The 26,479-nt window shown below is 36.1% G+C and overlaps 3 protein-coding genes and 1 non-coding gene across 8 annotated transcripts; 2 read left to right on the top strand and 2 right to left on the bottom strand.

Annotated features, from left to right (window-relative positions):
- Window positions 1-1,892: 1,892 nt before the first annotated feature.
- LOC107804838 (heterogeneous nuclear ribonucleoprotein 1) lies at window positions 1,893-8,188 on the bottom strand. 5 transcript variants are annotated; one of them, XM_075242128.1, is made up of 5 exons: window positions 7,825-8,188; window positions 7,618-7,670; window positions 6,863-7,203; window positions 5,661-6,789; window positions 1,893-2,131 (listed from the first exon to the last, which is right to left on the bottom strand). In XM_075242128.1, the coding sequence occupies exons 3-5, from the start codon at window positions 7,082-7,084 to the stop codon at window positions 2,118-2,120; spliced, it is 1,365 nt and encodes a 454-aa protein (XP_075098229.1). In that variant the 5' UTR covers window positions 7,085-7,203; window positions 7,618-7,670; window positions 7,825-8,188; the 3' UTR covers window positions 1,893-2,117. The 5 variants fall into 5 exon arrangements, with proteins under 5 accessions (XP_075098229.1, XP_075098231.1, XP_016484263.1 ...); XM_075242130.1 differs by having other exon boundaries at window positions 7,618-7,664; XM_016628777.2 differs by having other exon boundaries at window positions 6,863-7,088; window positions 7,825-8,187.
- A 1,689-nt stretch (window positions 8,189-9,877) lies between these two features.
- Window positions 9,878-13,222, top strand: LOC107804836 (thymidine kinase). The gene is made up of 4 exons (XM_016628771.2): window positions 9,878-10,165; window positions 11,349-11,493; window positions 12,597-12,718; window positions 12,803-13,222. Exons 1-4 carry the CDS (start codon window positions 9,993-9,995, stop codon window positions 13,071-13,073), a joined length of 711 nt encoding a protein of 236 aa, XP_016484257.1. The 5' UTR covers window positions 9,878-9,992; the 3' UTR covers window positions 13,074-13,222.
- A 4,070-nt stretch (window positions 13,223-17,292) lies between these two features.
- LOC142175653 (small nucleolar RNA R71) lies at window positions 17,293-17,399 on the bottom strand. The gene has a single exon (XR_012704746.1). It is a non-coding gene; the product is annotated as a small nucleolar RNA R71 (small nucleolar RNA).
- Window positions 17,400-21,326: 3,927 nt separating this feature from the next.
- On the top strand, window positions 21,327-21,761 carry LOC142175342 (uncharacterized). Its single transcript, XM_075241924.1, has one exon. It carries the CDS (start codon window positions 21,327-21,329, stop codon window positions 21,759-21,761), a length of 435 nt encoding a protein of 144 aa, XP_075098025.1.
- The last annotated feature ends 4,718 nt before the right edge of the window (window positions 21,762-26,479 follow it).

The raw sequence follows: 26,479 nt of genomic DNA, 5'->3' as shown, positions 1-26,479 counted from the left end.
TGTTTTATTTACTGAATATTTTTTGTAAAGAATATTTTTAAAAAAAGTGGGAATAATTTATGTAGATTTTTATTAAAATGTTCTTATATTAATATCGATTGATATCATTTTATATAAATTCTCATTAAATTGCAATTTCAATTGGAACACTTTATAAAATCAGGAAAAATATATATTTAAGAATAAAATATAGTTTCAAGTAAAAATAATTCCCTTTATAAAACATGATTTGAAAATAATCTAAACAAAAAATTAAGACAACTAATTTGGGAATTTATTTTCTTTATTATATATTAGGCAGCATGAGAAGTATCGTTATGTATGATTATACTTCTCCTTCTATGAACAAAGTTAGTTGGGTACTTCCTCTATTTTTAATAAAGAATTCAACATTATATAAATTTCAAAATACATAAATATAAAATTAACTATTTTTTAAAATAATGCTCATTAAATAATTATAGTAAAGAAAGTGGTACTACACCCTAGAGTATCTCAATCATATCAAATGAAATTAGAAAATATGTGTGATCGAAAAATTTATTAATTTTAATGAATTATCCAACTATGTCTTTAAACTAGAATAAAATACACATTTACTTATTATTATTTTTTCAATAATTCAAAATCACGATTATTATTTCAAAGAACAAAAAAAACATTTTTGCATCATCTATTTGGAAATAAAATGAATATATTTTATTATTCAAATTTTGATTAATAAAAAAGAAAAGCAATATATTAACACAATTGAAAATACTAAAAGAGTACAACTATATATTATTCAATTTAAACAATGAGAAAGTACATCACGACTTATTTTTCAACTGACTTTTTAATCATTTTTTTATAATCAATTTTAAGTTTGGTTGTGCATAACTATTTTTTTAAATAAAAAAGTGTAGAACCTATGTAGAAATACTGTAACTTGTACTTGAAGTATTGTATAATCTTTGTTACAATAAAGTGTCGGATTTCGACAAGTATTACAAAGTGATTGTAGTAATACGATTTCAAAAAAATTAAAAATGCACAAAACGCAACATAAAAAAAACAATATATGTAAACATGATTATATACGTTATCACACAAAAGCCTATTTTCTTTCTTCGTTCCTTAAAGACGAATAAAGTGTGTAATTAGCAATAGAGCAAGAAATATTAAAAGGAAGAAAACAAGAAAAATGAGGGGCTTTTTTTAATTTTAGTCCGCGCCAGAATTACATTCGATGGGCAATTTGTGTATTTTTTTTGTATATATATATATATATATATATATATATATATATATACAAAGATGTACGTAAAGCTCTAGACCCGGCAACTCCGAACAATGTCATTTTTCAAAATAAGAGCAACAATTGGGCCCGTGCATCATCTAGTATATAGATATGAAGAAAAGTAAAGCACTCTGAATATGTAGTAATTTGTTATAGGGTATCCCTCTACATATTTCATATTAAGAACCTGTTTGGACATAAGAAATTTTTTCCTTTTTTTCAAAAAAATTTTACTTTTTTTTCAAAATCAGCGTTTGTTCATAAAATTTCTAATTTTCACTTGAAGATGCATTTTGAAAATTTTTTAAATTTTGAAAAACTCCAAAAAGTTGTTTTTTAAAATTTTCACTCAAATCACTCACAAAACTTCAAAAACAACCCAAAATTATATTCATGTCCAAACACAACTCTAAATTTCAAATACCATTTTCACTTGAAAAAACTTTTCCCCCTATTTTGGAATTTTACAATTCTTTATGTCCAAACGCCCACTAAATCAACCTCGCATACAATCAAATGAAAAGGATAATCCTATTTAAGGGAACTACAAATTATAAAGCCAACGATTGCAGCCAAGAATCTGCAACTTTGCAGCTACGTTACAGCAAAAACATGGAATATAAATTTTGTGCAAAAAATTGTATATTTCCTTTGTATGTATCGCTGCAGCTGCAATCCGATTTTACATCTCACTCGAGGGAAAAAAGGGAATTACTAAAACATAACTCAAAACAAAATCCATGTAATTGTGGAATATGCAAATTTCAGGATTCGATTTGCACAAAAAGAAAAAAAAAAATTCACCTCCGATAACACCCTTGGTTTCCGATATTTTCTCCTAGTCACCAATTCCTGCACCAATAGAGCAGGAGCAGATTAAGAGTAGAATAATCCGGTACCATATCACGAGGAATTGCATATATACATACATGTATAGAAAAGGAAGAGAGAAGTGGAAGAAACTAAAAAAATATCAACAACAAACCCAGTGGGGAGGGTAAGATGTACGCAGCCTTACCCCTACCTAGAAGGAGAGAGGTTGTTTCCCATAGACCCTCGGCTATAGAAAGGATGAACAAAAGTAATGGCAACAAGTAGGAACAACAACAAGACAAAAATAAGACCGAAGCCAAGAAAGCAGTTAAACTCTAGGTAGTAATAACAATCTATGAATAAAAGGATATCATACTAACACTAATGCTAGCGAACTCCTACCCTCCCCAGACCCCACTTGTGGGATTACACTGGATTGTTGTTGTACTAATGCTAGCGAAAGAGAAACGCTCGACTACCTACTAGCCTTCTACCCTAATCTTCGACCTCCCCACCCTCCTATCAAGTAACTGAAACAAACTAAGAATATAAGACTATGGTTGAAATATACTTTTCAGATGAAATTGCCCAAAGCACTGAGGTTGCCAGCAGATAAGGACTACATCAAAATTAAGTCAAGAAGCTCAAGAGGAGTAGATTTTTTAAACATTATGTGATCGCTATCATGCTCAATTTTGTCCTTTGAAAAGCATGTCAGATTTTCTTAGCCTAATGACAAAAGGACAATATCATTTTAGAGCAGAAGTGCAGTACAGTAAGAAAGAAATTTGCCTCTGATACTCTTTACCAAAAAACAAAGCTCTCATTTCTAGCAAAAGAAGTCTTTTGTTCTCTCATCACAAGTAATTGCTCAGTGCTCGAGACGAGTACAAGAAGAGACAACAACAAACGTGAAAATCTGTCTGACCATTTTTGAGGTAAGCAAGGTTGGTGGGGTTAAAGTGGACCACATTTCGGACTCGGAAGCCACCTCACATGTTTGCAACTGCATAGCATAGAGCGAGGTGAAAACCAAGGTGAAAATCAGAACAGAAATGGGACCTAAAGACACACATGTGCCAATGTACAACCATTTGGCAAGTACGAACAAGTCTAAACCTATTAGGGTCCAAAGGATGATTTGTGCATTTTACTAATTTCTTTTCATAGGGTTTTGAAATGGAGAAAATGGTCCTCTTGACTAGAATTGAGCTTAGTTGAGCAAATACAAAGGTTCTGAACAGAATGGGAGGCGCAGGTCGGAGTTTAGGAAACTAATACTCGGTAAATTATGAAGGGATAAGTAGGGGAAGTTGACCGAATCAGAGAAAGAGATATGTCAAACCCGACTTGCAACAACCTTCCAATATGCAAAGCATTGTTATGAAATAGAAGGAGCCTAAACAGCCTGTGTCAGAGGTAGTGGTAAAAGCAGCAATGGAAGGCAGATATCATCTGTAATTTGTCTTGAAGAAACCAAAATGGCAATTTCCATGCATAATTTGCGGAGATATCCGCTTGTAAGATTCGTCACTGATCGTTTCTCTGATTTTATTTCCAACAGCAGGATCAATTTTCAAGAAATTTGCTTGAGAGGTTATATAAGAAGGACGTGCAACAAGATGTGAGAAGTTGTATCAGACATTTCACTCTGAATCATGTGTCAGCATAAGAAGAGTGAAACTGAAGTGAGATTAGCCGAAATTGCGGTACTTAACTGCAGACAATTCAAATATCTAGACTCGGTTGAATGAGAATAGTATCGGAAAAAAATGGCAACCCGGTGCACTAAGCTCCCGCCCACTATGCGCGGGGTCCGAGGAAGGGCCGGACCACAAGGGTCTATTGTACGCAGCCTTACCCTGCATTTCTACAAGAGATTGTTTCCACGGTTCGAACCCGTGACCTTCTGTTCACATGGCAACAACTTTACTAACCACGCCAAGGCTCCCTTTCGAAATGAGAATAGTATCATAAAAATAAAATTAAAATAGGATGGTTGAAATGGAGAAGTAAGATAAAACTAAAACTAAGATAGGATAGTTGAAATGGGGAAGTGCTATCAGAGTGTTACAATAGGAAGATACCTATCAAAGTAAAAGGCAATTTCTAGAGAACAGCTGTAAGGCCGATAATGCTACATGGGAGTGAATATTGGGCCTTTAAGGTCCAACATATCTATAATATGTTAGAAGGAGGTAGATCTAAAATCACATGGAAGGAAGTTGTCCGAAACTTAGCAAAAACAGAGTACAGTGGAAAAGAATCCATATAGGATGCCAACTTGTTTAGATTAAGACTCACACCACCACCCTCTAAATTATTTCACTTGATATAGTAAGTATTATAGATTTAATTACATTATCCATACTTAATAAACATACTGAACTTGAAAGAGCTGGTTTGATCAAACCAAACAAGAAAGTTTTAAAAAATTCCCTATATTGTTTTTGGTTAATCATAATATGAGCACTTTCATGTTCAGTTCTTTCAGGAAAAAATTCCTCTATTTTCCCACGCAGATAATTGTTAGTGATCTCGTCGATATTTCATAGTATTTCTTGTAGATAGCCCAAATTGGTTTCAGGTTTCTTGACTCTATTTTACCATGCTTAACAAAATTGTTGATCTTTTAGGTCTTTGATCCCACATACTGATCGATATCATTGGTGTAAAGGACATTCTAATAATTTGGCTATTTATAGGAATACAATTTGCTGGATAAAGTACGCTACCTAAATATATGTTTTAGACCATAACCATCGTTCTCGAACATCAATTAATAGACACAAGGCTGAGACATTACAGTATTCACTAAGATTTTCTGATCCAAAATGTCCCTATCTTTTGAAGGACATTGGAGATTATACTCTCTAACTATTACAATTAGGACAAGTAAAGAAACTCAGAGAAATTCTTAGCTCTTTATGAAAAGAAAAAGATAAAAAAAGTAATCCTTAGTTGTTAGATCTAGATTGAGGGGGCAGACAAATAACAAGAATTCTAGAAACATAAGTCAACAACCAACAATGAACCTAACAACAACAACAAACTCAGTGGATTCCCATGAGTGGGGTCTGGGGAGGGTAAGATGTATGCAGCCTTATTCCTACCTGGGAGGGCAGAGAGGTTGTTTCCGATAGACCATATGCTAAAGAAAGAATGAACAATGAACCTAATTTACTAAAAATAAATGGAAATGACCATTAAGAGGGCGAGGTAACAGAAGTAATGCTATTTCAAGATTTCTTTATGGCTTTCCCCGATCAACTTGGCCAACTAATTTTGGCCCCATTTTGAAGTCTCAAAAGACCATAATTTGACAGCAATTTACACGCTTTTCTTTAGGTTATTGTCAATATTCTTGATCCATGCTAAGGAAAGTAAAGAGCCTGAAGGGGAAGTTTAAGCACAATCACGCTCTAACACTGATGCAGATAGCTAGACACTTTTATCATATAATCATATGAGATATATATTTATCCAAATAATAATATTAACAACAATAAAAACAATAACAACATATCTTATAATCACATGTGGGCATCAGAATTAATGAGAAGCTTACCTCTGTTTGGTTGTCTTTTGCTAACTCCATAAGTACCTAAATAATCTGCAGAACTTTGAGTTGACATGTCAGAGCGTCCGTTGCCTAGTCCATAGCCAAGAGAACCAGTTGCATCCTGCTTAGAACGCCAAGTGCGATCATCATATCCCAAACCACTACCATAGAAATCAGCTAAATCCCCCACACCATAACTACCACTAGATGCAGCATATGATGTTAAAGGGGCCCCAATTTTTCTGACATTTCCGCCATAGCCTCCTGGCAACCCATACATGTTATCACCATTCCCATAACCAAGATTTCCGCTTTTGATAATAACATTTCCTCCACCTTGAGAGGAAATTGAAGATGAACCCCAAACTCCACTTTTGTTAAAGTTTCCTCCTACAATGTTCCCGCTTCCAGATACTATAAAATTTCTAGAGCTCGGGGAGTTTGTTGCATTACGCAGTCCTCCATCGCCCCATAAATTGCGAGTTGCTGAGTTTAAGGACAAAGTGTTTCCTCCATTAACTCCATCAAACACAGCACCACCACCAAATCTGTTTGAGCTATAATATGGATTCAGTCCCCGTCCATAGCTTAAACTACTGTTAATGTTTGCACTTTCCCCGTATCCCGGGTTCAGGCTTGGTTCAAAGTTAAGACCGATACCATAACCAGAAGCAAATGGCGCAAAGGCGCTCCTACTTCCAGCAATCGGACTAAATCTACTATCAAGGAAGTTATTCATCCGATTTAATCCATAACCGTACCGATCAAGCGGGCTTTGGCTAGGACCTGGGGATAACTCTTTAGGGACAGCACGCTTGACCTCAACCATTTTATCATTCAGCTCGTGGAAAGTCTTGAGCAAGAGTCTATCTACTGCATCCTCTGAATCATAAGTAATGAATCCAAAGCCTCTAGGTCTTTGAGTGTTATGATCATACATAACTACTGCATCTGTGATTGTTCCAAATTGCTCAAAATACTTCTTAAAGTCGATCTCAGTAACAGTGGATGCTAAACCTCCAACAAAAATCTTTCTTGAACGTCCCGGACCAGGACTAGGAGAACCATGAATACTATTACTGCTTTTACTTGTTGTGCTCTGGTCATCCCTTGGAACCGCCTTCTTTGCTTCAACCTATTAAATTATGACATTGTAAGAAAAATGGATTATTTATCAGAGAAATCAGATAGAAATTAAAACAGCTTACCATCCTGCCGTCAATGTTGTGTTTCTCCTTAACTACCCTCTCAGCAACAGCAGGATCAGCAAAGACCACAAAACCAAAACCACGAGCACGGCCAGTAGTCCTATCCTTCATAATTACAGCTTCTATAACCTCCCCATAAGTAATAAAATACTCCTTTAAACGCTCTTCGTCTGTGTCCCATGAAATTCCACCAACAAATAACTTGCCTAACTCAGATTGCATTTTCCTACAATACCAAAATCAACAATCCTCAATAACCCATGTCCACATTTTCCCTTCAACATTATGCAACTTCAGAAATTCCACCAACAAATAACTTGCCAAACTCAGATTGCATTTTCCTATGATACCAAAATCAAGAAACCTGAATAACTAACTTCCACATTTTCCATTCAAAATTATGCTTAGAGGCGAAGCTACATTGTGCTAAGGGTGGTATTCGTCGAAAAATTACACTGTGTATATAGGTAAAATAATAGATTTTTGAGGTATATAACATATATTTAACACTCTTTGTTGGGAAATCTTTTTCACTTCTTTCAAGTTTGAACACCCTTAGCGCAATTTCTAACTTCACCACTGATTATGCTACTTTAAGCCCCCCCAAAAAAAAGGAAAACAATACTACAATTTTCTTCATAGTACCATACTCATTTTGCAGAAAAAGAGAAAGCTTAAGGTAAATCCAAAATACAGCATTAATGAAATGAAATGCAGATTATTAATAAAGAGCAGCAAAGCAGTAAAGGTCGTACCTTTACTATGAAGTAGTATTAAGAGAGCCTCACAAACAGACAAGAATCTGAAACTGATCAAAATATTATCAGATTCAATCAAAAGGAATCCGATCCTTAAAGAAACAAACAAACAAGAATCCAAAGGTAAAAGCTCAAGCATACAGCAACCCAACAATGAAAATATTTCATCAAACTTAAAAGACTTTTGAGGAAAATAAGAAATACCCAAATCAAGATTCTGCCTTTTGAAAATACCCAAATGAAAAAATCAACAAGATCTACAGAGGAGGCAGTACAACATGCCCCCTCTATATTGCCCTTTACTTTTTTGTTCCCACTGTTTTTTTTTTTTTTTTTGACCAAATTGAGAACAATAATACTATGTGTTTATAAGAGGAGATTGATTCAATTCTCAAGCCTTTAAAGTTTTGATTTTGATAAAGTTTTAATTTTTTTTTTTTTATTTTAGATTTTTTAAATGTTTTTTTTGTTAAGAATGAGAATATGGGGTAACGAGGAAGAAAGAAGAGAGAGGAATTTGGTGTGATTTGATCTGAAGGATTGGCTTTTGAATTGCTTGTCCTCCAATTAATTCCTTCCTTATATATACTTACTGCAAAATATTGGTGTAATGGGGAAGGAAAAGAAAAGGAGATGGTTTGACCGTTTGAGTTTGAAGTTTTTCTTGGTCTGATTTTGATGATTAGATAGATGGAAGGGGCTTTGAATAAATAAGGAAACTTCTCATTTTCGACCAAAAAATGTACAAAGATCAAATTTGCCCATATACCATTTAAAATTGCTTAATTTTTTCATATGTTACACTTTCGGTTTATTTATACCCAGTCAATACTGAATTATTTCGTTTTTTTTTTGTTATTAATGGAGCTCCAACGTAAATTGAATGAACTTTCTGAGTCCAAATTTTTTCGAGAAAAAAAATTTTAAATTCACCTCTCAATTATTGACTATGATTTAAAATTACCTCAAACTGAAGCTCTGTTGAGGATCAAGGACAAAAAACAAGATTTTTTTCCTAATAAAAAGGGCAATATTACAAAAAATTAATGAATAATAAAATTGCTCAACTTGGGATAGTATAAGAGCAAATTTGACATTTTTTTCCAATGAAAAAAGAAGCATCGTGTTTTAGTAATGCCACCGAGTAAGCTTGACATAACTTCAATTTGCAAGTAATGAGATTGTAAATTAATCTGTAATTTATAATCATGTGTATTATTTCAACTTCGACCTAAAAATATAAATTTTGAAGTTGAAAAAGCAAATTTCAATAATATTTTAATTAAATACTCGGACAAATTCAACCTTTTCTTATCAAGTGAAATTTAAGTTCAATCACAATTTTAACTTACAAATATTCTTTTTTAAACTTTAAATACTCATTTTTTAAAACTTAAGCAAAAAAATTCCAAATATATGTCATTAGTACAGTAAAAGTTAAGTCAAATAAATTTATTTATCTTTCAAATAAATAGGCATCACAATTTTTTCAAATTTTTATTGTTTTGGGTCTGCCAAACCTAAATCTAGTTTTCATAAATCACATTAAATTTGACATTCAACTATGAAAAAAGTCTACTTAGATTAGTCAATTTGGCCGAATAACAACCGTAGAAACTTTTATTAGTATTCTAAAGTATCTGCTAATTCATATTTTAGCAAAGTAGGAAAAAAACTTTATTTGGTAATTTACGTAATTTAGACAGAGTCTTTAGTGATTTATTTGTAAAACACTAAAATATTAACAATTCCGCCAAGTGACCAAAAATATTTTTTTTAAAAAGGAAAAATGGAGTGAATGGTTTTCTAAAATCAACGAAAATTTGTTGGACTAACATATTGTTTTTTCCCCAACATTTTAAAGAATGAATTAGAATTTTTTTCTTCTAAAATTACAATTTGATCTGAATAAATGTCTATTTAATACAATAATAACAATAACAAACACAATGTAATTTCATAGGCGAGTAGGATAATGCGTACCTTAAATATATTTTGAGAAAATAGAGAAACTGTTTTTGATAGATCGTCGGCTAAAGATGAAAAAAAAAAAAGCAATAACAACAATAATAAGAAAATAGAAGCGGAACTAACAAAAATATTTATTTATCACTTACTGTTTAATTTCAAAAGAGGAAAAAAAAAAAAAGTGTATCGAGATTTTTTTTGTTTGCTCGAGAAGTTGAGTAATTTTACTGTTTCCCTCCAAATCTAAAAACAAAAAATTCATATCCCTTTGACCCTTTCCTCCAAAATTCAAAATCAACACCTTTTTTATAAAGCTTTGAAATATTTTCTTCATCTTTTCCTCTCACATAATTACAAACATAGCTCCGAAAAAGAAAAAAAATTACAATCTTCAGTTCTTCACCATGTCTTATTCAACTTCATCGTTTAAAAATCCAGTTTCTGTACCCACTGGAACAGATCAAAGAGGCCATAATCATGTTAATTCAGGCGAAATCCATGTAATTTTTGGCCCAATGTTTGCTGGTAAAACCACTGCCCTTCTTCGCCGAATCAATTCTGAAGCCAAAATGGGCAGGTACAAAAATATTTTATTTTTCAAGAATTTATAGGCTTGATTGGCATAACGGGTTGTGGATTAGTTACAATCTAGATCTATGTAATTTACCCTCTGTTTTAAGTTGTTTGCCTTTGTTTAACTGGATATACAGTTGAAAAAAAGAGTTTAAGTTCCATATATTGTCCGTCAATGGCGTAGCTTTGTTGTCCTAGGTGTGCTCAAGTGAACACCCTAAGTTGAATTCCACTTTAGATCATCATATATTATATTTCGAATACCCTTAAATAGAGTAAAAAGAGGAAGCCCTATGGTTAAGGGTGTTCGTTTTAATTATAAAATTGTAGTTCTGTTACAAGTGTTTTTATGATTTAGCTAAATATTATGTAGTTTGATTAAAAACATTTGGTGCACTTATTCATTGAAAATAAATTTATTGACTTCTTTAAAGTTTGAACACTCTTGATAAAATTCTTGGCTATGTCACTGTTGATGGTGTGAAGAATATTACACCATTAGTCACTTATAAGTTAATAATAGGTAAATCTCTAAAATAAGTATTAATTGTAACTTGTTAAAAATGATAACTAACCTACTATATAGGTTGAATTGTCAGTATAAAAAAAACTTTACACGTTGTGCGCATATAACTTAAAATATAGGAATTTTTTTGCTCACTATGTTCCATTTTATGCAGCACTCTTACTATTTGGGAAGTTAAGGTGAGTTTTCTTTGACCATGTTCTTTGAAGTGGTTTAATATATATTTTTCAATTATTAACTATTGTCACATATATCAGCTTATAAGTAGTTCTCAAATATGAAGTCTTATTCCAAAAATCTGAAGAATCTATGTTTGAATTCACATTGAAATTTAAGAGTTTAACACTCGAACTTTGAACCCCGCCACACATAATTGAACTGAGGGGGTAACATTTTAAGCTAGATATGCATAACATATAAGACATAACCTTAGTACTAAATTATTTGTTTCTGTATCTTGTGGAGTTTACAACAAGTTGAGGTATCTGAATGTATCAATCTTTTCGGATAGATGGAACTTTTTGATTGATTATAATATTGTTGTATATGCTCCAACTTATGAACTTTGACATGTTATATTGAAGTAGTTGCTATGTTGCCAATTTGGTTGATTAATTTCTACTATCCTTTTTGTAACTTGTGTTCTTCAACTGTGTTGCAGAAATGTGGTAATGATCAAGTCAAACAAAGATACAAGGTATGCAGTAGATGCAGTGGTGACTCACGACGGGACAAAACTCCCATGTTGGTCATTGCCTGATCTCTCATCTTTCAAACAAAGATTTGGATCAGATGCCTATGAAAAGGTGCAGTCCTTTTCTTGCTTTCCTCTCGTGCTATTCTTGGACTAATCTTATGTGAATTGAGACTTAGTGCCTATTCTTGAAATTCTAGGTTTGTGATCCTAGAAAACTACCTCGTGCCGAGGGTCTACTGGAAACAAACTCTCTACATTCACTGTAGGGGTAAGATATGGGTATTCACTACCCTCCCCAGACCCCACTTGTGGGATTATACTGGGTTTGTTGTTGTTGTTGTTGATCCTAGAAAATTAGTTTGTTATGTTTGACATATGTAGACCAATCATTTTGCTTGGGTATGAGTTATCAGATTCTTGTCTATGAGTGATTAGATTCTTCTTTGGTTGCAACCTTTCTTGATATTGGAAAGCTTTGATGTTAAAAAGAAAGAGTCAACTTTCTTGCATCAATTCCTTTTATTTTCATTGGAAGGGAAGGAACTAAAGGTTTCTCTTTAATTATGGCAAAAACTTTTACTGGAATCTTGTTTATCTTTTAGCCTAGTGGTGAGGACTCTCCATCTCCAGCTGTAAAGTTGGGGATTTGAGTCACTAAGGGAATAAAACAGAAAAGATCGCTGTTTCGTCTTGCATCCAAGGTTGTGGCCTAATGGTCAATAAAGCTAATAAACATCATCGGGGACTAGGTTTTATATCCAACCAAGGCAAAAACACTTGGCGGTTTATTTTTATCTGCCTAAACCTCAATGGATAGAGTTACTCGGTATTTATCCTGTTGGAAAGTAGCATGTATATGGTGGAAGTGTATGTATCTGATTGAACAGTCAAGGTTGTTTTGAAAGAAAGAACCTATTTTGTGCTCCTGGTTAGTAGTGGGTTTAGCGGGTTGGAATTTACCAAGACAAAGAAAAAAGGTCCAGTGTGAAGGGGAAGAGCTGAGCATATAGAAGTAATGGAGAAGGTGAAAGTTGCTTGTCTTAGAGCTATTGACCTTTTGAAAGAACAATTTTGTCTAGCAAACAAGAAGATGCTAACTGTTGTGGAACTCTAACATAATAATCTCGATATGATTCTTGCTCTTCATTGTGTTGTAGTTTATTTTTCTAGTTAGCTATAATTGTATACCTTAAGAAATCTAGTCGTTAGCAGGTGGATGTGATTGGCATTGATGAAGCTCAGTTTTTTGATGACCTTTATGATTTCTGCTACAAAGCTACTGATATCGATGGGAAGACTGTAGTTGTTGCTGGCCTAGATGGTGACTACTTAAGGTAATCCTTGACTACTTAAGAATTTGGAGTGTCAAATTATTCAGCACAAACTGTATTCTGATGATAATTCATGCTTGCTTACAGGAGGAAGTTTGGCTCAGTACTTGATATTATTCCACTAGCAGATACCGTTACAAAGTTGACAGCAAGATGCGAAATATGTGGCAAACGAGCAATTTTTACCTTAAGAAAAACTGAAGAGATGCAGAAGGAGCTTATAGGTGGTGCTGCTATGTACATGCCTGTCTGTCGACAACACTATGTCAATGGCAAATCCGTCGTGGAATCTGCGAAAAAGGTCATTGAATCTCATCAAGTGCAGGAACTGATTCCAGAGAAACCTTTAGTTACTTAGTAACAGTTCTGGCTTGTATGTATATATTTTCTTGTGTTCAGCCTGTTTAATCATCTTTTGTTGGACTATCGGTTTCTACCTTTCTGGATCATGTAGCTAAGTGACAGTATCCTGCAATATATCATCAATGTCAACAAGTGCTTACCTTAGTGACTATGTTGAGCTTGTAGTTGTGGAGCTGTTTTCTCCATCTGTATCACATGTTACACATGTGGTAAGCACCCTCTACTTCCAACCAAGAGGTTGTGAGTTCGAGTCACCCCAAGAGCAAGGTGGAGAATTCTTGGAGGGAGGGAGCCGAGGGTCTATCGGAAACAGCCTCTCTACCCTAGGGTAGGGGTAAGGTCTGCGTACACACTACCCTCCCCAGACCCTACTAGTGGGATTATACTGGGTTGTTGTTGTTATCACATGCTATACATGAGCTTGCAGTTGACAAGCTCCACCTTACATGAAAATAGCATCGGCTAGCCAGTTTTTGGACTGGTAATCAAAAAATAGTCGGCGTTTGCAAAGTTATTGAAAAATAGCCACTATTTTATGCGCAGATAAAATCTGGACAAAAATACCTTAGCTGAAATATAGAAAGTTCTAGCATAATATGTTGGATTATGTAGCTCCTGCATATAAACTTTCAGTATATTATGTTGGAACTCTAACACATTATGTTGGAATCTCATATGTAAAAAATTCGAACTCCAGCATATTATGTTTGAATTTTTTCAAATTTTTAAGGGTGTTTTTGTTAAGATTTTATCTTTACGTGAAAAAATAACCAAATTTCAATTACTTTTGAAGTTGTGATTATTTTTCAATTAACCGTTGTAAATCAGGCTATTTTTGAATTTTTTTCCCCACCTTAAAGAAAAGTTTCCAATATTAATCCAATTATTGAGTTTTCCTCATACTTTTCTCCTTTCTTTCATCAACTCTATTGGGTCACTGCAAACATTTGGTTAAAGCAGCGTTCAATAACAATGTATTAAGTTTAATAAGTGGTCTGAATTAGTTTGTCATAGGGAAAAAATGATGACCAACAAACAACAACAATATTCATTGATATGCTAAAACTGCGTTATATCCCTTTTAATTGGTCTATGACAGTGTCATTGTAGAGAATCTCTGCGCTGTTTTCCTCTACATCGTTATTTTATCAATCCAAAAATCGACAGAAATATTAGGAAGAATATGGAACATGAGGCCTGAAATTTGTTTCAATAAGATATAAGAAAGCCTTGGAAATACTTGGTGATGAATGTATACACCTTAATAACTACTAGCTCATAGAAATTAAACTAAAGAATGTGAAGACTTGGCAATTGTCTACATGTTTATTATAAAGTATGACATATTTAATTTGCACAGGATGAGATGCAAAATGGAAGTTTTTCCTTTTCCCATTTGTTGAGATCATACAAGAATGTATTTTGAGAATTCAATGCCAAAAAGATAAACAAAAAATAGAGATATGCATTAAAGCATGCTTTTTACGAATTTTATTAAGGGAGGAATATTATCTTATTTGTAAAGCAGTTGCCTAGTTCTGCGTCCAAGGTATGACCTATTGGTTAGTGAAGTGATTCCGTGCCTTAAAAATCAAGGTTCAAATTCTGACAACACATATAATACTAGGTGGTTTTTAATATTTTTTGTTACTACCAATTAATACTAAATGAATTAAAGTTGACTACAACCAACTAGTATAATACATAAATTAAAATGATACTCCCTCCATTTCAATTTATATAAAACTATTTCTTTTTTATTCAGTTTCGAACATAATGAACCATTTCTTAACAAGGAAACTCTTAATTTTAGGACTTCAATATTACTCTTTATGAGAAGTTTTCACAGCCAATAAATGATATGCCATATTTTTACACCATAAGTTTCAAAAGATTTTTAGCCACTTAAATATTATAATATATTTATAATCATATTAAAAACTTTCTCTTAAACTTCATGCCCAATTAAATAAATTCACATAAATTGAAATGGAAGGAGTGTCATAACTTTTTTGTTCAATTAAACACCATTTTTTTGATTTTCCATCCATTGTTTGGTACTCGTATTGGGGCACGACTAAATTTGGATTCGCGCCAAAAATTCCATATTAGAAGATAAAGCGCTTGATGTTCGGCTATAATTCCATATTTTAGTACATTATTTACCTTATATTTTAGGTGCTTTAATGCCAAACTATACTTTATTTGCGCGTAATAGAGTTTATTTTATGTGTAGGTACATTGGAGATGATATGAGAGTAAAAGAAAGATTTAAAGTATAAAGCGTGCTCGAAAATAGTTGGAAAGAAGAAAGAAAGAAGTGAGCAGTGGAAAAATGAAGAAGCTAGCGAAGCGAGCTATGGAGCTCGCGTTAGAGCTATCGAGGCGAGCCTCTAAGCTCGCGTGGGAGCAGGCGACGCGAAGGGTAAGACGAGGATGAGCGCGCTGAATGCCTGGCGCCGCACGGTCTGGGGCGAGATGCATCTCGCGTTTTACCTCGCGAGGCACGGTCTGAGGCGAGCCTGATCCAGATTTTGAAGGCTTATTTTGTCTCCTTGTTTGACTAGGACTTGGGCTATATCATTTAGGTCTTTTCCTACACATATAAATAGACATTAAACACCACTTTTGAAGGAGTTTTGCGACCGGAGGCAAGAATAGCTCGTGGAACACCCGTTGGGGGATAGAATCATCGATTTCTACATTTCTTCATCTTTACTTTATAATTTATTTATGCAAAATACTTGGGATATTGTTACTATGAGTATGAGTAGCTAAACTTCTAATTTAGGGTTTTGATGGAACCTATTGGAGGATGATTTTCCTGTTACGTTAATATAGATTTGCCGTAACTTTTTCTCTATTTGTTCAACTAAATTTATATTGTGGTTGGTTGAAGAACTCTCAATCGAGTATACCTATTTAGTGTGTATTACTCAAAAGAGAGTGCATATTTAGGTAGATATTGAACAACAACACTCCTAACGTATATGAGGGATCAATACAGAGGGTTTAAAGGTGCGATTGGGAATAACAAAACCTTGGTGCGATCCGATTGAGCCATAACTTAGTGACAACTAGTGTAGTTTGGAAGAATATGTCTAGTAAATTGTGGTAGTTACTCAGGAGAGAATTACGACACTCAGAGCACTCATGATCGGTAGAGAAAATTTAGGCAAATTTATAGGAAACGTAGCGGGAAGGAGTCCGACAATAGGGGAAAGCAGAACCTTAGATCATTCCAAATCTTGTCTATAACCTGTTCGTAGTTAGTTATTAATTACTGCATTTTTATTACTTGATATTTAGTTAGTAAACATCCCATTCGTTATTTAATATTTCTGAAGATTGATTACATGAATTTGTGCGAATCTAGTAGCTGTGCTTAGTAGGTTAATTCCCTGTGGGATTCGACTCCGGACTTGTTAACCGGAATATATTTACAACGACTGCTTAGTCCTTTTTATAAGGCATAGTTAGGCGTGATCAAATTTTGGTGTCGTTGCCGGGGATTTAACGGTGTTGTTAATTACAGCTAAAAGAAGTGCTAGAATTCTTAGTGTAGTATTTTCTTTATTAAACTAAATACATTGAAATTCTAACGTTTGTAGTCTTGGGTGTTACATATGCATGCCTAGAAACTCCTCAAGAACTAGTGAATTATTCAAAGTATTATCAGATCCTGAGAATGTTTTCAAGGCACTGAATCATGCAAACAAGAAGGGCAAACAACAACAGAACTCAATAGAACAAATCAAACCAGACATGGATGACGTAATAGAAAATCCAAACAACAGAAATAATGCGAATGACCCGAACAATCAGGGTGTGGCGCCTCTTGTGCCAGAAGCAATATTGTATGATTGGGCACAACCCACTGCCAAAAATCTGGCAACCGCAATTGCAGTCCCTCAAATACAAGCGGAATCATTTCAAATCACAAACAACATGTTACATTGTTGCAGAACAAGGGACTATTCTCAAGGTCTTACATTGAAGATCCTCAGCAGCATCTGGAAAATTTTCTGTCGATATGTGTCACGCAAAGGCAACCTAATGTGACACCGGAAGCAATAAAGTTGTTATTGTTTCCATTCTCAGTGATAGAAGAGGCTCAGACTTGGCTTAATTCACTCCCCATAAACTCCATCACTACTTGGGAGGAATTCGTCAAGCAATTTTTGAACAAGTTCTACCCATCCAATAAGACTGCCAAACAAATTGATGAGATATTGAGCTTCAGGCAGAGACCAACAAAAATACTACAAGAAACGTGGGAGAGGTTCAAGGGTATGCTGGTTAAGTGTCCACATCATAGCATTCCATATCAGATGTTGGGGCAGAGGTTCTACATGGGATTGGCAGACAGCTTAAAGGCCAATGTTGATGCTTCAGCAGGTGGAGCATTTTTGAGCAAATCATTCAGAGAATGCAAGATCCTACTTGATAAAATGGCTCAAAACTCAGTATGGATGACAAGAGACTCTACGATCACTCCTGTCGTTCACTCAGTGGCTTTGGACCCAAACAACTCCATAGCCGAAAATATGGCCACTCTGATGATGCAAATGAGTATCCTCACCAAAAATATCGATGAATCAGGCCAGAAGCAGCAGGTACGCATAGTTGATGCGACTAATGGGGGCTTATGTACACCATGCATTAACCAACCATATAAATACTCTTGGAGTGCGGAAAGTGACAACCAACACTATCAGGAAGATATGAACTATGTGGCCAACTATGGAGGACAGAGGCAAGGTGGTCAGAATTGGGGGCCACATAATCAACAATATAGACCAGCATATCAACAGTACAATAATAGCAGCAATACTGGAGCTATGCGACCACAGGGTCAAGTTGTGCCTTACAAAAGGCAACAGCCTCAACAACAACAGATAATGAGACAAGATGATGGGTTGTCTGAAATTAGAGGAATGCTGCAACAACTGATTGGGTTCAATGGAAAAATGCAAGAGAGAGTGGACACACATGACTCAGCGATAAAAGGCATTGAGATTCAATTAAGGCAGATATCAATGGCTCTGAATAATCGCCCCCAAGGGACTTTACCTGCAGACACACATGTCAATCTAAAAGAGCAGGGCCCGAAGCAGCTTATGGCAGTGAGTCTAAGAAATGGTAGAGATCTAGAGCAAGAAATTACTCGCGAAAGTCGACCAACTGAAACTCTTGTGCCAGTACCCATTGAGGTAGATGATCCAACAGGGTTGACTGAGGTAACGATACAACATGCATAAGAGGACGCAAGCAAAGAAAAAGAGGTTGCGAAGGAGACTGAGGTAGTGCAAGAAAAGGCAGTAGAAGCAGTGCCCGAGCAGGATCAAACTCAATTCACAGGAAGGTAGCGACCTCTAACACCATTCCCACAGAGATTGGCCAAATATCAGAAAGATGAGCAGTATAAGAAATTCATGGAGATGTTGAAACAAATTCAGGTGAACATTCCACTGATTGACGCCTTGAGGGAGATGCCTGAGTATGCCAAAATGATGAAGGATTTGATGTCTCGCAAGTTTGACTTTCAAGACTTGGCCACTGTTGCACTAACCCATACCTATAGTGTTGTCATGATGAGACCCATAGCTAAGAAGTTGTCAGACCCAAGGAGTTTCACAATCCCATGCATAATAGGCAGCTATGCTTTTGCTAAAGCATTGTGTGATTTGGGGGCAAGCATAAACTTGATGCCCTTGGCTATCTACAAAAGGTTAGGCATTGGAAGAGCAAGACCCACATCCATGTTACTACAACTAGCTAACCGGACAGTGAAAAGGCCATCAGGTATCCTTGATGATGTACTAGTGCAGGTTGGAAAGTTTGTGTTTCCAGCAAATTTTGCCATTCTGGACTGCCGGGTTGACAAGGAGATTCCCATAATTTTGGGAAGACCATTCTTGGCCACCGGGAGAGCTTTAATTAATTGTGAAACTTAAGAGCTAAAAATGAGAATGAACAATGAAAAGATAAAATTCAATGTACAGAAGTCTATGCAACGACCAAGTGAATTTGCTAACTGCTCTCTAATAGAAGCCTCGGATGTAATTTTGGAGGAGGAAGATAAGGCTCTGAACGCTAAAGACCCCCTAGCAGCCTGTCTCGTGAACTTAGAGGAAGTAAATGGAGAGGACTAAGAAGAGTGGGTGCTGGCTCTTGAAGGCCAAGGGTTATGGAAAAGAGAGCTCGAATTTGAGTCTTTGCACTTAGAAGAAAGAAAGACTCCTCCAGCTAAGCCATCAATCGAAGAGCTACCATATTTGGAACTGAAATCGCTACCACCTCACCTCAGGTATGAATTCTTAGGACCTAACTCAACTTTACCTGTTATTATCTCATCGGGTTTGCTAGATGTGCAGGCAGAACAGCTTTTGCAGGTACTAATAGAGTGCAAAACTGTAATTGGTTGGACCATTGCATACATTAAGGGTATCAGCCTGGCCTTCTGTATGCATAAGATTTTACTGGAAGATGGCCACAAGCCTTCCAGAGAACATCAAAGAAGGCTGAACCTCAACATGAAAGAAGTTGTGAAAAAGGAGGTGATAAAGTGGTTAGATGCGGGAATTATTTTCCCCATCTCTGACAGCAACTGGATTAGTCCAGTTCAATGTGTGCCAAAGAAAGGTGGAATGACTGTTGTGCAAAACGAGAACAACGAGATGATCTCAACAAGAACAATCACGGGATGGCGAAGTTGTATGGACTACAGAAGATTGAACAAGGCCACCCAAAAAAACTATTTTCCCCTGCCGTTCATTAATCAGATGTTAGATAGATTGGTTGGGAGGTCGCACTTCTACTTTATGGATGGATACTCGGGGTATAACTAGATCTCTATTGCCCCGAAAGATAGAGAGAAAACATCATTCACCAATCCATATGGCGTCTACGCTTTCCGGAGAATGTTATTTGGCCTATGCAATGCACCCGCCACATTTCAAAGGTGCATGATGGCCATCTTCACAGATATGGTAGAAGACATAATGGAAGTCTTCATGGATGATTTCTCAGTGGTAGGAGACTCGTTCGATGACTGCCTTAAGAATCTGAAAAGAGTGCTGAAAAGATGTGTGGAGACTAATCTAGTGCTCAACTGGGAAAAGTGCCATTTCATGGTACATGAAGGTATAATCTTGGGGCACCTAGTGTCAAGTAAGGGCATTGAGGTGGATCGTGCAAAGGTTGATGTGATAGAAAAGTTACCACCACCCACTTCCGTCAAAGCAATAAGAAGTTTCCTTGGCCACGCCGGTTTCTACAGACGATTTATAAAAGATTTCTCCAAAATTGCTAACCCCTTGTGTAAACTGCTTGAAAAAGATCACTTTTTGTGTTTTCTGATGACTGCAGTGTAGCGTTTGAGGAGTTGAAGAAGAAACTGGTGACTACACCAATCATAGTAGCCCCCGACTGGAGGCACCCTTTCAAACTGATCTGCGATGCAAGCGACTATGCTGTGGGAGCAGTTCTTGGGCAACAAAAAGATAAAGATATACATCCGATATACTACGCAAGTAGAACCTTGAGCGGCGCCCAACTGAATTACACAGTGACAGAGAAGGAGATGCTAGCTGTGGTGTTCGCATTTGATAAATTCAGGTCATACCTGATAGGCTCAAAGGTAATTGGTTACACTGACCATGCCGCCCTCAGGTACCTAATTGAGAAAAAGGAGTCAAATCCGCGCCTAATTCAATAGGTACTACTGCTACAAGAGTTCGACATGGAAATCCGGGACCGAAAGGGAACAGAAAACCAAGTTGCTGATCATTTGTCCAGGCTTGAAGGAGCGAAAAAGAAGGTTGAGGTGGAGGAGATCATGGAGACTTTCCCAGATGAACAACATTTAGCAACGAGCCTCGAGGCTACACCATGGTATGCAGATATTGCAAATTACCTAGCAAACGGTATTGTTCCCTATGACTTGTCTTATGTGCAAAAGAAAATATTTTTTCGTGATTGTCGTATGTATTTATGGGATGAACCATATTTGTTTAGGATTTGTCTTGATAACATGATCCGGAGATGCATTCCCGAGATAGATCAATCTTCTGTTTTGCAGGCATGTCATGCTTCACCGTATGGAGGATATTTTGGAGGTGTAAGGACAATTGCTAAAGTGTTGGAGTCAGGTTTTTATTAGCCGACATTGTTTAAAGATGCATACTTCTGGGTAAAAAGTTGTGATGAGTGCCAACGGACGGGAAATATTTCTCATCGACATGAGATGCCTATGAACCCAATTCAAGAGGTGGAAGTATTTGATGTATGGGGAATCGACTTAATGAGACCATTTGTCAGGTCATATAATAACAAGTACATACTTGTAACGGTGGATTATGTCTCGAAATGGGTAGAAGTCATTGCACTTCCAACAAATGATGCAAAGGCAGTTTTTGGTTTCCTAAGAAAAAACGGCTTCACCCGATTTGGCACTCCAAGAGCTATCATCAGTGATGGGGGCACCCACTTCTGTAACCGATCCTTTGCAAAGTTATTGGAGAAATATGGCGTTCGCCAAAACGTTGCTACTCTGTATCACCCACAAACAAGTGGGCAAGTCGAGGTGTCAAACAGAGAAATCAAGAGTGTTTTGACCAAAACTGTAAATGCTACTGGGACTGATTGGGCGAGAAAATTGGATGATGCGCTATGGGCTTAACGCACTGCATTCAAAACTCTGATTAGTATGTCACCGTATAAATTGGTGTTTGAAAATGCATGTCACTTGCCGATGGAGTTAGAGCATAAGGCCTTCTGGGCGTTACGACAATTAAATCTGGACTTAGAGGCCGCTGGAACTAGTAGAGTCACAGAGCTGCATGAACTTGACGAGTTCCGTTACCATGCTTTTGAGAGTACAAGGTTATATAAGGAAAGAATGAAACTGGTGCATGACAAAAACATTCTTGAGCGAAATTTTAAGCCGGGAGATGTGGTATTATTATTCAATTCGAGATTGAGGTTGTTTCCGGGCAAATTGAAGTCAAGATGGTCAGCACCCCGAAAAATTTTGAAGTACTTAAGCGCTATTAAGAAAGTTGATATGCGCTAATTATATTATTTTATATGTATACAAGGACTATTATATGAATGATATCAATTGATCATGATAATATATGTATGATGTGCATTAAGAATGGTTTATGGTCTAAAAAAATCCCCAAGGCTAAGTCAAGTTGAAAATTTTATGATGGGATAAAGTTTCAAGTGAGTTCGCACAATATCCTACTTCAAATTCATGCTTCTACTAAACTATAACTAGTTAGTAGATGATCTATATATCAAATTAAAGACCTTTGAGTCTAGTTTCCAACGCTTCAAACCGTTTGTCATTTAGACACTCCTACAAGAAGTTATGACCAAATTACCAAAGGCTAGAAAAATGCGATTCTGCGACAATTCTGCGATCGCGAAAGTGCTTCTGGGACCGAAAACTGGTCGCAGAATGGACCAGAACAGCCCAGTTCTGGGCACCAATTTTTGCGACCATTTTTCGACCCGCATACCCATTCTGCGGTCCATTATGCGACCGTAGACCTGCTTTCGGAGGGTTAATTTTTCTATTTTCATAACTCGATCCCATTTTGATAAATAGGCTTTGGGGTTTATTTTGGGGCAATTATCTGAGGTTTTCTTAGAGAGAATTGAGAGTGTTCTAGAGAGAGGAAGTAGATGAAGTATTTTTTTCATTAAGATCTTGTCCAAACTTCGAAATCCAACAAGGAAATCTCACAAGTTCTTCATCTAAGATGTAAGGTTCCATACCCTAGTTTTCAATTTCGAATTTGGGTAGAAGATGGTTGATTAGGAGTATGATTCTTGGGTATGAGAGTATTATTTATACATATATGTACCAATAAGATTTGTGGAAAGATTGTTGGGCTAAAATAAGTAAATATTGAGGAGTGAAGGAAATCTTATAGAAGAACCTTGTAGCCAAATTTGCACACCTAATATTTTGATAAAATGTTCAAATGAGCTGAGACCATGAATATCTTTCTAATTATGGTTCAATTTTGTTATGTATCAAAATAGATTGGGATTGCTAGAATTTTCGGAACGTTGTAGTAATTTAAGAAAAGCTCAAAGCGAGGTATGTTGGCTAAACTTCCTTCTTAGAATTGAATTCAATGATGTTCCCGTAAGTTTTAAGTATGGATGTCTCAAGTTCCTTATTCTATGTTTCGGGTTGTTCCCAATAAATTTGAATGTCCCAAATAAGCAAAGTGTCGAGAATTATGTATTCAAAACGTATTCTGAATGTTCCTATCACATTATGTTATCTTTTGGAAATGTGTTCAAGAATGATATTTGTATTAAAATGCTATGTCTTTGAGTGGTGTTTCAAAGGAAGGTTATGATGTCAAATTGTGTGAGAAAACTCAATATGCTTTAGACTCTTAATTGCTTATATGTGTACCTAAAGTATTGATTGGAAATGTCTTATTGTAGATAACCTATAAAAATGGTTGGAGGTGAAATAAGTGAATTGAGGATATAAAGTGTGGCCAACGTGCCAAGAGTGAAAGTTATACTTGTGGCCAATGATGCCCATGAAATGAGATGATGTGAGAAAGATTATGAAATAATCTTTGATTCAATTATTCAAAAATTAACTTTGAAAATAGAATTGCCTAAAAGCTTATGAACTCAAGTGATGTCCATATGTGGTTGTTTTAGCTAATGCTATATTTAGTGAGTATTTTCAATGTGTTTTGCATTTTTACATATTCGTGAGTGGAAATTGTGTATTGTCCTTTTTGGGAAAAAGTAATTCAAGAAGAAATCCATTGTATTTAAAGTCTTCATTACTAATGAACCTAAAGTTGTGATTTCCGGGATATTGTATATGTTGATATTTAGGATGATGATTCATGAAAGGAAAGCTATGAAAGTGTGGAATAGGAAATACGGCCATTGTGCCATAAAAGAAGAACCATATGTATGGTCAAGATAGAAAATGAAATAATAATTTTGTAAGTGGTTGAAAGTACAGATTACGTGATATAGGGTGTGAAAGGTTATGAGATGTACGTTTTTGTACTTTTATTTCCAATGTGTTATAAGCCCCTACGTTCTTGCGAGTAAAGGCTATGATGTTCCTAAATGTTCTAAATGCTCTTAATGTTATATGATCACCCATGGCAAGTACAAGTAAGTGATAGTATGAACATGAAATGTGATCGTTGCCTAAATGAGAATTTTGAAGTGTTGTATGTCCCAATGGTTTCAACTATAGTTTTATGCTTCTGAAATAATATATGTAAATGACTTTGATTGTTAAGTCACCAAGAGTCATGAACCTAGATAATAACCTCAAGAGGTCAAGGGAGTGAATAATTAGATGAAAGGGAGATGTCCTTTGTTAAATGACGATGAACCTTAAGAAAAGGAATTGGGCCCATGTACCATTGAAATCGACTTATTGATTTACCATGCATGCGCTAATGTAATGAGTTTTGTTTCTCCATGATGAGCATGAACATGAAGTATTCCAATGATATGAGTAATTACGACGTTAAATGTAATGACAAACTATGTTGCTTTGAGTTTATATCTGGTATTGTGATTGGGATTACACCTCCACCCGCATATATTGGGGTGAGGCGGTAGGACCTCTTTGTGTAGGGATTGTGGTATTGTGGAATACACCTCCACCCGCATATATTGGGGTGAGGCGGTAGGGCCGCTTTGTGTTGGGATTGTGGTATTGTGATACACGTCCATCCGCATATATTGGGGTGAGGCAGCATGATCGCTTTGTGTTGGGATTGTGGTATGGTGATACACCTCCACCCGCATATATTGGGGTGAGGCGGCAGGGTCGCTTTGTGTAGAGGTTGTGGTATCGTGATATACCTCCACCCGCATATGTTGGGGTGAGGCGGCATGGCCTCTTTGTGTGAGGGTGGTTATAAAGGATCCCTGACTTAATATCGATAAATTTGAATAGAAGCTCTTAATAAATTTGCTTGATGTTAACGACTATCTAAGCCTATTTATTGTTACCATGATTCATCATATTCATGTTGTATTTCCAAGCCCTTGAATAGGTGTATTTGAATTGTGTAAGTGAACGTTGTGAACAGTCTATGAGACGCATAGGTGTATAATATAATATGTGAACACTAAGGACGGTCTACAAAATGTATATGTGTAAATTAAGGGAGGAAGGTGCCATTTTCGTTGGCATTGTTTGTACATGTTGTTATAATTACATTATATTATGTATTCCACGTATAGTTCATATGGTGCAGTTGATCCTAAAAGAAGGTTAGAATGATGCAAGTATAATAAGACTTGAAATGTGATTTTATTGGATGTTTCGTAGTTTCCTGATTTACTTTATTTGCCTCTTATTTGAGTTGTCATATTTTCATATGTTGTTTTGACAGCCTTACATACAAGTACTATTCCACGTGTACTCACGTCCCTTTTGCCGGGGGCGCTGCATCTTTTAATGGATGCATGTATACTTCTACAGGATGATATGGATCTTTGATAAGGATCTTCTTCACTACCCAGCTTATGGTGAGCCCGCTACAGTTCTAGTGGGTGTTTGGGTCTAGTAGAAGCTCCATGTACACTGTGGGTCATATAATTAAAGATTTGAGTTTTGTCATGTATTTATGTTCGCAGTATTTACAGCTATTTATAGATTTGTGTAACCACCACGAGAAAGAAAATATGGGCCATTGAGCCAAGTGTATTTAATATGAAAGTCAAGATCTTATTATGATATGGTAAATCATGCATGAGTAATGATGAGAGGTTAATGTAAATTAGGCTTGCTCGACTAGGTTTACTCGGTTGAGCGCCGGTCGCACTCCACGATTTTGGGGCGTGACAGATGGTCAGGACCATTTTGTGTGCTAGAGATTCATCCCACCAGAGCAGTAAAGATTGCTTCAGAAGATGGCTCTCGCAAGTTCTGAGTCAATGGTCACAAGTTGAAATATTGTTTGGGCATGGATGAGATGAAAGTAGTATCGGTGACTCATTTGCTAGAGCCAACAAGGTTGAGCGAGCTTTAAGTCGATTGTCTGTGTCGTGCCACGATGTTAAATCAGGCGCTTCATGGGAGGCAACCCATTGTAATATTGTGTTCGTCATGCAATGACGTTAACTAAGGCGCTAGTTGGGAGGCAACCCAATTAGTAGTTAATTTTTAGCGTAGTTAGAATTTTTTTTTCTTTTTCTTTTCGTTTGTAGGAACTAAAATGTTAGCAAAAAAAATTCGGCAGCATCGAACACTAACCTCGCGCCGCCTGATCCCCAGCGAGCTGGTCCAGGCGAAAAGCCTCGCGTTGCCTGGTGTATTTCACGCGTGGGAGCTCGCCTCGCAATGGTTACAGCGAGATGCATTTCGCGTGGAGC

This window comes from Nicotiana tabacum, chromosome 21 (assembly GCF_000715075.1).
Source record: "Nicotiana tabacum cultivar K326 chromosome 21, ASM71507v2, whole genome shotgun sequence".
In the NCBI taxonomy this organism is placed as follows: domain Eukaryota; kingdom Viridiplantae; phylum Streptophyta; class Magnoliopsida; order Solanales; family Solanaceae; genus Nicotiana; species Nicotiana tabacum.
Note: the sequence above shows the minus strand (reverse complement) of the source record. Positions and strands in the feature narration are given on the sequence as shown.